This window comes from Sphaeroforma arctica (genome assembly GCF_001186125.1).
Source record: "Sphaeroforma arctica JP610 unplaced genomic scaffold supercont1.818, whole genome shotgun sequence".
NCBI classification, from domain to species: Eukaryota; class Ichthyosporea; order Ichthyophonida; genus Sphaeroforma; species Sphaeroforma arctica.
The window spans coordinates 6,328-22,267 of NW_014039740.1; the positions used below are offsets into that span (position 1 = coordinate 6,328).

Consider the following 15,940-nt stretch of genomic DNA (forward strand, 5'->3'; position numbering starts at 1 on the left):
AGCGAACTTAGCAATAATGTCATGCCAGCGGCTCACCAACTGTGAATCAGGGCTCATGTCCTTTAAATATGTTAAAGACTTTTGATCACAGGCGACAGTGAAGTAACTTTCATAAATGTAGTCTTCAAACTGTCTTAGCGCAGTAACATTAGCAAGGAGCTCTTGTTTAACGGTAAGGTAATTCCTTTGACTCTTATTATAACTCTTGCTAAATAGTTGTATGTAGCGTGGTTTACCATTTATCGTTTGGTATAGCACTCCACCTACCTTGCTTTTGACTAGCTTAAATGCATCACATTCTTTAGTTCAGAGCTTTCCCAAAGGTCCTTTATGCAACCGTAGGTGACTGAAAGGCTTTAAGTAATGAGAAAGATGAGGTACCGAATCCGAGAAGAAGTTAATAAACCCACACACAGAGTTCACATATCTTCCAGTAATCGGTGTTGATAAATCCAACAGAAAATGTTTCTTGCAAGGATCAATTTCTACCCCTGCTGCAGATACCCTGTAATCAAGTAAGTGTATAGTATCTTTAGCAAAAGAACACTTGTCTTCGTTGATCTTAAGTTTGGCATGGCTCAGTCGCTTTAAAACTTCCTTAACGAGTTTAGCATGTTCATGTGCTGTCTTTGTAAAGATAACTATATCATCTAAATATACTGATACGTTATCCGACAGGTCCGCAAATAGTTCCATCATAACTTGTTGGAAGAAAGAAGGTACCGTGTGTGAGCCTTCAGGTGCACCTTCAAACTGGTACTTCTTACCTTGCCAAGGAAAGGAAAAGTATTTCCTATGCGGCTCATATATTTGTAATTGATGGAATGCAACTTTTAAGTCTACCTTAGAAGATATAGTCGCACCTTCCATTTTGCGTTGTATCTCGCTTATCTTTGGTAAAGGGAAACTATGTTGCGGAATTAGTTGTTGGTTGGCGACAGGTCTAGTACTACTCTTGTTTTACTAAATGTTCCACCAGATTTATATTGATCGACCGCTAAGAGAGCTAAATTAACTGGGGTTGCATCATAATTGATTTCAATTAGACCCTGTTTTAATCGATCTTCAATTTGGGTTTTGACAACGTCTTTGTGTCTCCAACTCACGTAGTTATGTGAAGGACACTTTAACTTTGAGAGGTCGACGTTTGTTAAGTCAAGCTTAACGTACCGGTTAGAGAACTTAAACATACACGTATAATTAAGTTCATAATTATATCGGTAAAGTGCGGAATCATATCCTTTGCTTCACCTTCCAGAGGTTTAGGTATCTTTAACATATTATAATCCGACTAATCTTTATTTGGGTCTAACCAATTTGGCAGACCAGTGAGAGTTATACCTAAACTGAGAAGATCAGTCATACCTGAAATTAAATCGTATTTCTGAGACATGTCAGTAACGATTAGGTGAGTCTTTACTTCTCTTCTATCTGACAACACTATGTGTGCATAGTCAGTGGCTTCTTCGCAAGTGGTAACTTTGCCATTTCCCAAGATTAAATTAGTTGTTTCGTTATGGATAGTTATATCTGTAGCGTAGGATACTCGGCGGGCGATAGATGAGACTTCAGCTCCTGAATCAAAAAGTGCTATAACTTTTTTTCCATTTACATAAATGGTTTGAATATACGTTCATTTCCTTTGGTATAGATTTTATTGAACTTTTCTCATAATCTTGCTTTAGTGCACACATATGGAACTGTCAGTGCTTAACTTGGACGTCCGGTATGTCATTGCAATCATCTTTGTGCCAACCGTTAGTACCCTTGCAAGTAGTACACTCTTTTATGCAGTGTCCAAAGTTTGGCCTGCCTGGTGCACACTTAACAGAGTCGTGTTTACCATTCCACTTGCCATCACGTTTAGTGAGGTTGTAACCACACTTCTTGCAAGGTGCTCTCTCCTTCCTTTCCCCCTTTGGTTCAGTAGAAGTAGAGCCTTTACCACCTCCAGCAGTAGTGCGAGGTTTCTTAGTATTACGCGCAGTGCTATTCTCTATCGCGGTACGCTTAGCGGGATGGGTAAAGCTCGAGGTACTAAGTACTCTAGTAGATGGGTTGGTATGCTTTTGAACTATATTCTCAAAGACAGACCAAGGCATAGATCGCAAATCACCATAGGCGATAATATCATCATTGACCTTGTTAAAAAGGTTAGCCCCCAGAGTCTCCATCATCTGACAAATTAATATTTTTTTGCCAGTATAGGTACGATCTCCCATCCGAGTGTTCATATGTGTCATATGAGCTAGAGCACCTCGAATAGTAGTATCGTTCGCAAAGGACTTGCGAGACTCTAGAAGTTCACGGTCAAGTGCATCTTCAATTAAGGCGTTAAATATATTCTCACGCAACTGGCGCCAGGGTAGGGCTTTCCAGTTGGGCTCACGGGCCTTCAAGACAGTTTTCCATTTCTCTGACTCACAGAAATGAATAAAGGCATTCATCATCTGCTTATCCTTAAGGCTGGCAGACTCCTTAAGTTGGTCAAAGGCCTTCAGTGTCTCCACTGTACTCTCATTAGTAGAGAAATCGACCTCAGCCTTCGCGTTACCTAGCTGCTTTATAAAGCTTGGTTCGAAGCGTTCACGAGGCTCACGCTCAGTGCTACGGGCTGCTAGTGCCAAGATGGAGTCTAACTCCTTTCTCTTATTATCGATTAGATAGCGAATGTTATCCGCTTTCTTATCGTCAAGGTTAGAGTCATTCAATAGACGGTCCTCAAGGACTTGCATACCAGAACGTAATAGCCTGAGACGATGTTGTCTGGTCCTCACTTCCTCGCCTTCAGAGCTAGAGTGGGTGCTCTCTAGTGAGGTACTGGTATAACGATTACCAAAGTCGTGATTACCAGGGTTAGATGGTAAATGAGGATCGATGTTATGAGGGTGGTAAGCCTCATCGATTTCCATACGATCATAGCCTCTGACATGGTTAGGTTTGTCGAGAGGATGGTCGATTGTAGCTTCCGAGCTATAGAGATTAAATCTTGAGATTTTACCCACTTCACCAGCGGTAACTGGCTCATTGGCAACCCTGCTGGCTGGTGAACCAGTGGGTCCCAGGTTTGAAACCCGGATCGGAATATTTTTTTCTTCGGTATAGGAAGAATATCGGCCACGTGGGATATGATCGAAGGGTCAGAAGCTGCGGCAGCGGCTAGCTCCCTTAAAAACTCGTCTTTGCGGTTCAAATGGCGTCGAGATTGAGAAGATTCAACCACTCGTTGTCGAGTTATGGCGTCCACAACATTCAGTGGCGAGGCATTCAATGAAATTTCACGAAATGGAACGCCATCATCTTTGTTAATAGGTGGATTGGGCTGACTTTTAGTAGTAATAAACCGTCAATTTCGAGACGATTTATCCACTTGTTAAGGAGATATAGCCTTTCCAATATCTGACTTTTCGCGGTCAGATGGCGAGCTGAGGACCTGGGCTGCACAACTAGGAGACACACGGGCGCTGGCGAGCATTTCCGCGGCAGTTGAGACCCCCCACTTCCAAGGCTTTAGGGTCCGACGAGTCATCCTCAGAGTTTTCCTCAGAACCAAGTTCAGAAGCGGCTTCCTCTACAGCTTCAACGGCAGGCTCAGTACCAGACGGACCAGCGTCCCCAGTAACCTCAGGAACCTCAACAGGCTTAGCAGGCTTAGAGCTGGCGGCTCCTTTGCCTTTAGAATTTACTTTAGCCATAGTAATAGCTCAAGAATAGGAAAATCAATAAAGTCTAGGTACAGTAACTAGCGGGTAGCTAAATTTAGGGTAGTATTAGCCACTATGGGGTAGTATAGACTACTTGCAGTCCTGTCGCTGGATAGTAGGCAGTTATTAGACAGTCTAGAAGCAGTACACTACGGTAACTACTAAATAACTGAAAAAATGTGAACTTCGATGGATATTTCTATGTTTTAAACTATGTTATATAAACTAAGATACAATTTAAGTCAGTTAGGATTAAGCAGTGTTAGCTTGTGTAAGAATGATCGGGACTACCTCTTGGTAAGAGCCTTAGTATCCTCGATCACACAGGTCGTACCTCTAGCTGTTCTTTTTTGAAAAAATTTCACTAGAAGTACTAAGTGTTCATGATCACATGTCTAATTTGTAGATAGACATAAGAACGTAAGTCAAGTTTATACATTAGCTAATATAAATAAAGTTCCATCTGAAGAAAAGTTAAAAAAAGAAAAAGACTTGTTGGATTTTGGGGATTGGCGGGAAGACCAAAATCTGTAAGTAGTAGTTCAGAGATTATGAAATTTAGTTTATAATATCCTACATATACTATTGTCTCAAATAGGTCCAAGTAAATGAGTCATACCAAATACTCAGGCTATTGGAGCCATCAAAGTGAGTTTAGGACACTTTAGAAATATTGGAAAAAGAACGTGTATTAATTTTTTTTAAATACAAATAGAAACCAATGTGTTATCTCATTTGATCTTGATATTTTAAACTGACCAGAGGCCGTATTTCTACAATACGATCCAACAACTGATCTCTGTGCATCCCACAAAAACGCACAACTACCGCGTTTTTCTGGTCCCGATGTAAAGGCCAAATTGTTAATGATTTTCGCAAAATTAAACTACTACTGGAGAGGGTTTATGGCAACCCTCGGTGGTCTGATATTTCTGATTTACTCAAATTGAATATCTCTACTGGTACAACACTCGCGATTTGTGTCCCTCTTCGACCCCATGCCCTCTGGTGGTCACTTTTATGCGCCACATCCAGAACAACCGTACATCATTCACAATACCACCAACACATTTTTACGTCATGGCACTACAGCAGTTGGCAAACCTTCTTGGGAATACACACTTGTGGCTCTCGTTGGTTTGATTCGCAATACAGTCCTACCTGGTCCTGATTTCCAAGCTGCCATTGGGTTTTTAGGGGTTTCCTGAATTTCAGAAACACTGCCGTACCTGTATTGAAGGAGAACTCAAACGAAAGCCCGTGCCTCACAAGATTTTGGAAAATGTGTATGGTCCAACTGAACAATTTCATACTGATCTTCAAGGCCCCCTACATGAAGACCGCTATGGGAATAAGTAAGTCGTAAATCTAATCTGTGACGGCACCAAATATGGCCTCCACTCCGTTTACAAAAACAAAAAGAACATGGCTGACAATGTCAAAGCCTTACTTGTTCAAATACCCCTTCACTTTAAACCCTATCAACTAACTGCCGATGGTGATAAGCTTTAAAGAAAGCACACAAATATAGTACCCCACACTTTACTTCTGATACCTGGCTAGATATAAAAGTTACAATGTATGTATGTTATAATGTATGAACATATGGTATGGCTCCCATAGCCGTTGTAGTGGTTTGGAAAAGATCGATGGGAAGAAGTGGTCAGTAAATTCCCGTTTGAAGCTTGGGCCAAGTGAGTCGACGATGTAGGATATGCGCTGAGTTAATTCGAGCCGGTGCTGACAAAACACTGATACCATCAAAATGTGCCATGTATTCGCTTGCTGACCTACTAAGTAGCATACTCACCCCTGTGGTACGGATTGGGTCTGCGCCGTGTAGTGCCGTGGAATTGGTTGGTGCAGAGTACGAAATACCGAGTAGGACCAGGTTTGCTACTCAGTGTTTGATTAACACACCCAACGTCAAGTTTATATCTGATGAGACACCTCAATGGAATGCTACCGGAAAATGTGCTATTGGCATTTTTGAAATAAATAGTATTATCCCTATCCCACTGGATACACTATTCCTGAAGACTGGTACCCTACTCCAAACTTGTTCCCTCTCAGCTCTATGAAACGCATTTCACCTCCTGCATTTACCACTCCTCTCCATCCTAACTCCATGACACCGATGGCCATAAAACACCTCTCCTCTAACTCTATTCCACGACACCCCTAAAAACTCCAGTACATGGTAGTATCACGTAATGGTTGCTAACTCCTTCCACCAACGAAACCCTGTTGTGTTTTAGGGAGGGGTTTAGGACTCAAAGTCCAACTAGGTTTAGAACCGCTAATAGAATTTATATATGGTTAAACTGGTTTTAACAAAAACCTATTTTACCTAACAACGGACGTCCAAATTATAGGTCATTCGAATCAGTGTATATATATTTGTGTCCCAAATATAATAAACAGTCTCTACCAAAAAGAGGTTTCTTGGTCTATTTAAAAGCGGGACTCGGGACTGGGAGTCAGTGACTCCTTCAAAGGCCCTGTCTATTAAAAAAAAAAACGGGTTCGATTTTTTTTTGGGTGAACCTGTCTTTTCACCGTGTCCAAGATGAATTTTCGGACTATTTCATTAAAATGGACAAAATTCGTATACGTACTTAACCAATCATAAAGTTTGTAAAGTTGAACACTTCTAGATTCCAGTACGTATTTAAAAACCGTAAAAGTGAGTTTACGTAGAAAAAAAAATCTGAATCCGATCCGAGCGTAAAATTTCTTTATAATGTTCTCGAAAGTTTGCCCTCGTTTGAATTTATGAATAGTATTTTTTTCTCGGATTTTGTTTTAATATTTTTTAAACCTCCACCCATTGGTGTAAATAGCGTAAATCCGAACATAAATCCGAACATAAATCCGAACATAAATCCGAACATAAATCCGAACATAAATCCGAAACCATTAAGACACCCCGTAAAAGGCTAAATTGGTCATATTATATATTTATATATATATATAAATATATAAATAAAATATCATTGGAACTGAAATGGCGCGTATTTTGCTATGCATATCTAAATATGGCCCTTATGAGGAGCTCTGATTTTCTCTCACTTTTATTGCTTTTGATTGGTGTTTTAGGAATAGAAATTATTGGTGGATCTCAACAAATTGGCGCACACAAGTTCTCCTTATGTTATTGGCTTAATAAAAATTTATATTCGGCAACCAGATTAAGCCACCAATTGAGCATCTATACCAAGCCTCTGGGACCATAGCCAATCAACAAGGCTATTTACATTTTACAAATACAGAGCGGTTGTGTCTGACAGTCTGACTCTGAGACTGTGACTTGTGACTTCTCTCGTGTGTGTGGATGAGTGTGGAGGTGTGTGAGACACATTTAGTGACAGCTCTGCAAGCTGATTTGTCAATAATATTTTACAGAAAAAATATTATTAGAATCCATGTTTTATTTTAATTTCAAATTTGGGTTGTCCCAAAGGCCCAAATTTCCAAAAACCACAAAAATTGTACTCGAATACTGTGTGAAAACGAATCCTAATAAAGTCAGTTGTGACTCAACTTCGGAAAAATAAATACGCCGGTGCTATTTGCCAATTAATTCTGAAAATTCGCCCTAAATTTGAATTGTTTCAATTTTCAAATGCCTGCCGTCTGTCAAGTCCAAATTGAGTCCCTCAAGGGTTCGCCCAAATTATGAGGAACGCAGTCATCAAGCCTGGTCAAAGCAGTGCAAATTGATATTAATTGGGGGTTTTTTTATCAATCCATTCCGGTATTCAACCCGATTTTACACATGTCCGATGAAGCATTCCGGTATGGTACAAAGTGTGGAAAAAAAAACATTAAAAATATAAAAATAGATCTGAACGGAGAAATTCGCTCTCCTACTGGGACGCGGGGGCCTGGGTGGCTGCGGTGACTGGTGAGTGTGGGCCTGTAGGCTGAGGGGTTGGAACTTTGAAGTCTCCGATGCTATTTATGTATTTCTTCTCGTGTGTGTATATACACAATACATGCATGTATATATGTATATATATATAGGTGGTTGTTCATATCATTCTATTGTATACAAACATATAAAAAGTACCAGTTTATATTACCATGAAGCCGGGACGATACGAACTTGGGACTGAGTACGGTATTTCCAGTTGGAAACTCCAAGAACCACCATCGAGTGCTTCGCTACAGGAGAACCAATTCAGTAGTGCTTCAGCGAATGGTATGAGCATCTGACAGTATATGCTCTTTCACATCTATAATATGTAAGTGCACTTTTATGCCAACGTAAATCCATGCACATTTACTGTTTTACTTTCTGCATTGTCACAATTCTAATTGCGAATTGCTATTCTTCTCACAGTCCAGCCTAATTACGCGGGAATAACTTCCGGACAAATGTATTCGTCCATGGGAGCACCTCCTAAATTTGCTTTGCGGTCCGATCCTCAATCTCCTCCGTTGAAGCCACTTGGTGTTGTGGATATGAATATTCCTCGTGCCCTTTCAAGGAAGAACTATAACCAGAATCAACAACAACTGTACTTCACGAAGAATAATAATTCACAGCCGTGGCCCCGTGGCACTGGTGCTTCTCACGGACGAATCGATAAGAAGAAACGGTCGACGTGGGGCATCACCATCAGCTCCGCTTCACCAAAGTGCGTGGACCTATGTGGCAATAGCCATGAACCTTACCAGTGCCCGAAGACAAAATTGGCTAAAAAATCTTCCCAACGAGTTTCAAAGGCAAGTAGTAAGCCTCGCATAAATTTAGTTGGTCTGAGCTTTCTAGAGTCAGATAATACATACTCAAGATCGATGAGCACAGACTTCACTGTGGGTAGTCTCACGCGCACGGTATCCGAAGCAAGTATCTTCCCGAACGCCCCAGATGTATGCATGCCGCTGATGTTCGATTCTGGAACTCCAAGGAACGACCTCTCGGGTACTCTCGAGTTTGGCATATTCGATGGCTTAGAAGACTCTAGCCCGTCTCCGTCAAGCGGACTAGGCATGCATGATAGTGGCAGCCCTTTCCTAAGCAGCATGTCTCTTTTCAATTTAAGTCTAGCCGAAGAGGAGACTACTGATTGCTTCCACTCCGAGCATCCAACCGGATTCACCTTGCAAGACGATTTACACGAAGATATACAAGAGGATCTTGTACATGTTTTCGTCAGTGCAAGATCTTCTAGCGGTGCTGACCACGACGATGATTATTTCCTGAGTGAGGATTTCAGTGAGGACTTCTTAAGTTAGTCAGGGATCTACTCCCACCTTTTAATTGCTGCTGAACACGGCAAAAATTGCTGCTTTTCGAGGCGCAAACCTTTATTTAGTATATGCGGAAACCAATTACTATATCCGCAATCCAACCAACACTATGTACCTTTCACCAAGGGAATTGTAATTATTTACACTGGACGTTCTTCCATCAGTGCTGGAGGCTCTGCAGCCCATTTACATCGGCTTCCTGGACCTCCTTCAGAAATATACTGGCCGTTTCAGGCTAGACTCGTTCCAATGATAACATCCGCAATCCAACACAATGTACCTTTCACCAGGGAATTGGATTTATCCACACTGGATGGTTTTTTCTCCAGTGCTGGAGGCTCTGCAGCCCATTTACACCGGCTTCCTGGACCCCCTTCAGAAATATGCTGGCCGTTTCAGGCTAGGCTCGTTCCAATGATAACACAGTATTTAGCATCCTCGAACGTTTCAAACATGTAGACAGCGAGGCCCGATATATAATAATAAAAAAATTCAAATATTATCTGAAGTAACTATCAAAGTATCAATTTAATGGTCACATCGTCGATAACCACTGATAGCCGGTGGCGAGGTAAGGCAACATGGATAAACACCGAAGGATTAGTACTGACAAAAAACGATGCTGCAACAACCTCGCACCGTTGCTATGACGTTCTACCGAGTTCACCCAGCTGACCTGTTTTTCGGTCTCTGATGTCAATGTGATTGATATATTGTTGCATCAAGTTTTAAAAAATGTCACATTCTCGCCATTGAATTATTAATTTAGTCTTTTCTTTTTGTTAGAAATAAATAAATATATGTAATCACTTTTTATAGAATTCAACACACAAAATGGGCGCGTGGATTTCACTCTCGAAAGTCGAAAGTCGAGACACGCATTAATTCAATAAACACGCCTTGGGAGTTGGAGTTTGGGACGCCCTTGAAGCTTTGGGCGCTTGGGCTTAGAGGGCCCTCTACTAGAGGCGCCTCCACCACCAGTTTCTAAGGGGCCCCACTTTTACTCTGAGCGCGCAAAACCCAGCAACCCTCTTTATAGAATCCCACCATATATTTCTGATTTCCATTAACCCCCCCCCCCCCCCCCAAAATATAAAAATGATATGACTAGGCTTTTTCTTTGTTTTCTATTGGTAACTAGCCTAATTATTTGATTAAAAATTTAAAATATCATAGCTGTCTAAATTAGACACTAAAAATATAGATACTTAACTTTTCATATGTATGTATGTCGTACGATACCGCTTTTTTTTAATGATCGCCCGCGGGACGCGGGACGTAGGAACGTAACTTATCCAGAAATCCAGGACTCTAGCTTCCATGAGGCTGCAGCCTGCAGGCCTCAGGGCTTATGCCCTCAGACCTCAGGGGGTCAAGGGCCCTGTTTTATTAGACTGTAGTGGATGCAGCCGGGTCCAGCCCCGTCAGGTCCCCCCTCAGCCAGAGAGGGCCCTCACAGGCTCACACCCATGAGAGGTTAAAGTAAAACCGCCCTCTCTGTGTCCTTACTACTCTGACACAGAGCCACCCAACCGACAAAATATTGTCTCTGCTGACAGCTGGAAATAAAAATATATTACCAGTGCCAAAAATAAATGTGACGAGTCGTCACATTTTACCAAAATACACCCCGGTAAGGATTTTTCTCAAAAATAGTTTGTACCAGAACTGGTACAAAGAGAAGAATCAAAATGAAATGTAACGACTCATTACATTCACAAATCCCGATTTTTATTAGCTAGCTTACTCATCAAAAGTTAGGACTGCATGAATTATTTAGCTTTTTCTTTCAGGAATATATTTTTATAATTTAGATCCACAAGGTAAACTATCAGGATAGAAACTGTCAAAACAGATCCAAAACCAGACTTGCACTTCCAACAATATTTCAAAAGTACAGACGGATTTTTTATGAATATTTCATTCAAAAATATTTTATTTAAAAAAGGCTAGTATGATTTGGGTTTAGGGTTTTATTAACACTGTTCACTTGCCTACGAGGCCCCACCCCGCCCCGTAGAGCACGGCAACCAGGTAAACCCATGGTCCTTGACATAGCTTACTAGCGCTCATCGTCATCAGAGGAACTACCATCATTAATACTAGTACTGCCACTAGTACGTTTGTTGGACTCGTCGTTAGCCGAGTCACCATCACCACTAACATTAGCACTATCGTTGGTACTAGACTTGCGTCTGTTCCCTCTAACGCCTACCAACTCGCCCTTGAAGTGTTCATCTTTGTGGAATCGTGAAAAACAACTTCATTGCGTGCATCTAGTGAATCGCATGCATCTAGTGAATGACTTTCACTATAACTATCAACATGTACATCCTATGTATGTTGCGGGCGTTTATCCGCCTCTCGCTGAGGGTGTGTTAAACCTAAAACGTTGCGTGCCATAATGGCTTTGCAACTACTATGCTAGCACAATTGTGAGTTTGTGTACACGCTTACTATAGAAGTTATAACTTTATACTATAGAAGTTGCAACTTCAAACATCTACCATTTCGGTGTCGATTGTCCGATCAATGTGTTTCTTGGCTCGTTTGCGCGCTGAATTTTCCTGTCTTTTGATTCCGACAAATAGCTAAGGGCCAAAACAAATCATTCGTGGGGAAAATAAGGGCTAAAAAAATTTGTAGTGAAATGTGACGACTCGTTATATTCCCAAAACCCGGGCCATTTTTTTTTTGAGAATGTGACGACTCGTCACATTCTCTAGCACTGGTGATATATATATTTTGTAATTTTATATATAGAAAAGCACTGTTTTTTTTAAAATAAATAAATTAGAAATTGATCGCGAATCACAATTGTTTTGTAAAAATACATAAGGAATTGAGGGGCCGGAAAAAATTGGAAATTGTGAAATTAGTGGAAATCCGTATGCTGTATATTGAAAAAGACTAAAATGGAATCTAGGATCATGTGGACGGCTCCATAGCTATATCAGCAGTACTACCAGAAGACGGACAAATGAGGGAAATCCATGAAAATTCGTACTTCGAACCTGATTTTCTTATCAATACAACAAAAAAGCCCCAAAAAGAGTGTAGTTTGTTTTTCAATTTGTATTTATTTTAATAAATATACAAAAAGTCACTCTCTTGCAGAGTCTCTTGTTGTAAATATTTGAATAAAAATAAAAAGTAAAACAAATTGAACTCTGTCTAATTTAGAAGGCTATGACTCGTTATTCATGTATTATTCTAATAAATATAACGACGTCACTACTCACTATTTTTTTAAAATAGTCGCTTGAATGTCTTTAAAGGGCACTGGTGACAATGATTTTTTTAACCACCTCAGGCCCAGTTTCTCACCGGTCTCATACTTGTACTTTTTTGAGTTTACTTTGCTTTTTTTAAACGATGTAATTAACGTGATTTTAGCCCATCTATTGCACTTGTTGTATTAGTTCTTTATCGGCCTCAGAGGAGAGGTCGACGTATGTTAGACACGAATAGTGCCAACTGTAAAACCAGGGGCGAATCCGAAGCAATAGCTAAGACAGAGGACGCCTATATACATGTGTCTAATTGCTAACATATATCAAAAAGACCGACAAGGACCTAACATAAGTGCAACAAATGGGTTGTATCCGCGTTACAATATCTGACATTTAAGTCGAGCGCTTTCAAAAAAGTACGAGACTGGTAGGAAACTGGGCCTGAGGTGGTTAATAATTCTATTGTCACCAGTGCCGATTAAAGACATTCTGAATAGCCATATTTAGCTGTATTGTATGTATTTACAGCAGTATTTAATTAATTCACAGGAAATACTTTGTTTTTGTTTTTGTTTTGTTTAAAAAATAGCCCAATAATTGTCACTTGTCACTTCAGTTGACATTCGGCCTGCGATAAAAGGTTCGGTACTTAAAAAACCTGACATAAAGTGTTCAATTCTAGTATATATAAAAAATAAAATCGTAGAAGGCATATATATGTGGCTTTATAAAAGTAAATATCAAATTCGGTTGTTTTTGAATTTTGTTGAAACAAAAAGAAGAAATAAAAACAAAACAAAACAAAATTTCATAGCATAAATGTTTTATATAAATAAATATTAGGCTATGAAAATATGTATTTTTAAATAAAAATAAAAATAGATTCCCTCTATTTAATACTACATAGCTAATAAATAGTAGAGGGCTACTATTTGTTTAAAAAAAAAAGCAATATTAATCCCAGCGCCCGAGACAAGAGTCAAGACTCGTTTCTCAGACTTCGGAGGGACCATGCGGGCCGCCGGGGAAAACTTTTTTTGGGCGGACCACACATGTGTGTGGCAGTGAGACTTTGCCCATTGTGAGTTTACACTTGCCGCAGTCAATTTACATGCCCGATTTCACTAAACACACAATTATGGTCACAACGCCCGTACGTATAAATATCGTTTTAGAATCACTGAATCCAATGAACAACACAAAAATTAACCCTACCATAAAAGCACTGTGATGAGTGGATGCCCTTGTGCATACACGCGGATACCATAGTTGTCAGCGTAGAGGGAGATCGAAAGCCCTGACGTGGGTGAAATGGTGGTAAAGAGTTCTTTCATGCTCTCTGTCTGTCCATGATTTCAAACGTACGGCGACAGTTATGACCTGTGATCTGTGCACTTCTGGTGATATTCATATTTCAATAAAAAGGCAGCGTTGTCATCCAACTTGGTAGAATGCGCCATGTACTATGTAAACAATTATTCACTGTTTTGTAATCCTACTTTCAAACAAAATATTTGGATCTTGTAGCTTGTAGCCATCTTATTGCTATTATTTGATGCTCCATATAGGAGGCTAACAGTCATACATATCCCGCTATCTTAATATCTATTTTGTTATTTGGGCGTTATCTATCAACCCTACCATAAAAGATAAAAGCACCGTGATGAGCGGATGCCCTTGTGCATACTAGTGGATACCATAGTTGTCAGCGTAGAGGGAGATCAAAAGCCCTGATATGGGGGAAATGATGGCAAAGAGTTCTTTCATGCTCTCTGTCTGTCCATGATTCAAACGCACGGCGACAGTTGTGTCCTGTGATCTGTGCACTTCTGGTGATATTCATAGTTGTCAGCGTAGAGGGAGATCAAAAGCCCTGATATGGGGGAAATGATGGCAAAGAGTTCTTTCATGCCCTCTGTCTGTCCATGATTTCAAAAGCACGGCGACAGTTGTGTCCTGTGATCTGTGCACTTCTGGTGATATTCAAATTTCAATAAAAAGGCAGTGTTGCCATCCAACTTGATAGAATGCGCCATGTACTATGTAAACAAATATTCACTGTTTTTTAATCCTACTTTCAAACAAAATATTTGGATCTTGTAGGTTGTTGCCATCTTATTGCTATTATTTGATGCTCCATATAGGAGGCTAACAGTCATACATATCCCGCTATTTATTATTTATTTTGTTATTTGGGCGTTATCTATCACTTGTTACTTTTTTCAGGCGCAGATTTGCCGAGCGAGCGACAGATTATATTTTAAAGGTTGAGCGTGTGTTGGATTGCGTCGCCTGATTGTTCCTACGGTCAAGAGAAAGTCTCTCAGAACCAGACCTCCGCTACTAATGTCTATTTGACTGATAATCTAAATTGACTTCGCTGGCTAGTGCGAAAATAACTCAAATTTTGTATGGTACTGTTTGAGGCTGTGCAATTCAGTTGTTTATGCTCAAAGGCAGTGTTTCATTCTCAAAATGAGGCAATTTTAGTGATGGAAGATACTCGAAACGGAAATTATTATTCTTCTAAAGAGGTTCAAACAAGCATCCACATTGAACCATAAGTATAGAATATCAAAACCTGTCCCAAATAGCTAGACTAAGAGATGGCACACAATTTAACTTTACAGAAATTGTCTAGAAGGATACCAACGCTCAGGCGCCAATACTAGAGTATACGCATGTGTAGCTGCCAAGCCCTATTGAGGTGAATAGTTTACGAAAGGGCGCTACTGCGCGTGGAATGTTGAGTGTTTTTCTATTGCTCGTAAAGTTGAGTGTTTTTCTATTGCTCGCAAATTGCAATCGATTTAGCTATAGAGAATAACGATTCGTCATAGTCAGCGAGCAGGTTCTAGGTTCGGAACAACGCACCAGTTATCAGCTGTGATATAAAACTAGAAGTAACTGCAGCGATTTTGCTTTCGGAATTATTTATCTTCGGGTCATTATATGTGAGCTATTTCTATTTACATGTCAGCCCAGTGGGCGCCCACACGGTTATATATATATATATATTGGAAAATACACTGGCACACTGACTACTGATACACGTGTACAATTGTACTGGAAATTTCCAAAATAAATAAATAAAATTCGTTGCTAATTTGCCACTCCTAGAGAGAAAAGACCACTATACATTATATGTTATCAATCAGTATATAAAGTGAAAAACAGAGTTAACCAATTAGTGTAATGAACTTTCCCAAGTTCAGACAATATGATGAGCAAAAAATCCGGCGTTTGTTGGAAAGGGGAGAACCCCATGAAAGTCTCTGACTTAGAAACGCAGATATGTTTATAAATAAACAACAAAGTAAAATTAGTATATAACCTTATATTCAATCCTAATTTTGTTTGCGATTCAGTACTTTACTACTTTCATAAAACCATTATATATCAGTTGCTTCGTTCGCGAACTGTGCACGTTATCTCGAAATTCCTTTGGTACTTTATTACGTAGTAAGTTTGATTTGTGTTGTATTTCCCAGAGTGGCTCGTCAATTGGCTCGTGAATCGGTGAATAGTTAATTTCTCGCAAGTGCTCACAGACGGACTTGACTGTGCAAAGGTACTCCGCTACTACATATTGTACATTATATCGCTTCTACAATAAATGACACCCACAATGCAAAATATCCATATCTACATAACCAATGAGCCGGATGAAAATATTAATATATCAATATCTCATTATTTATATATATATTTCAATAAATATATCAATATATGGATGTATAT

At 39.9% G+C, this 15,940-nt stretch overlaps 1 protein-coding gene across 2 annotated transcripts; it reads left to right on the plus strand.

The window, feature by feature from the left end:
- Positions 1 to 7,713: 7,713 nt before the first annotated feature.
- On the plus strand, positions 7,714 to 9,458 carry SARC_08743. 2 transcript variants are annotated; one of them, XM_014297263.1, is made up of 3 exons: positions 7,714 to 7,951; positions 8,050 to 9,135; positions 9,301 to 9,458. In XM_014297263.1, the coding sequence occupies exon 2, from the start codon at positions 8,085 to 8,087 to the stop codon at positions 8,946 to 8,948; it is 864 nt and encodes a 287-aa protein (XP_014152738.1). In that variant the 5' UTR covers positions 7,714 to 7,951; positions 8,050 to 8,084; the 3' UTR covers positions 8,949 to 9,135; positions 9,301 to 9,458. The 2 variants fall into 2 exon arrangements, with proteins under 2 accessions (XP_014152738.1, XP_014152739.1); XM_014297264.1 differs by having other exon boundaries at positions 7,714 to 7,908.
- The last annotated feature ends 6,482 nt before the right edge of the window (positions 9,459 to 15,940 follow it).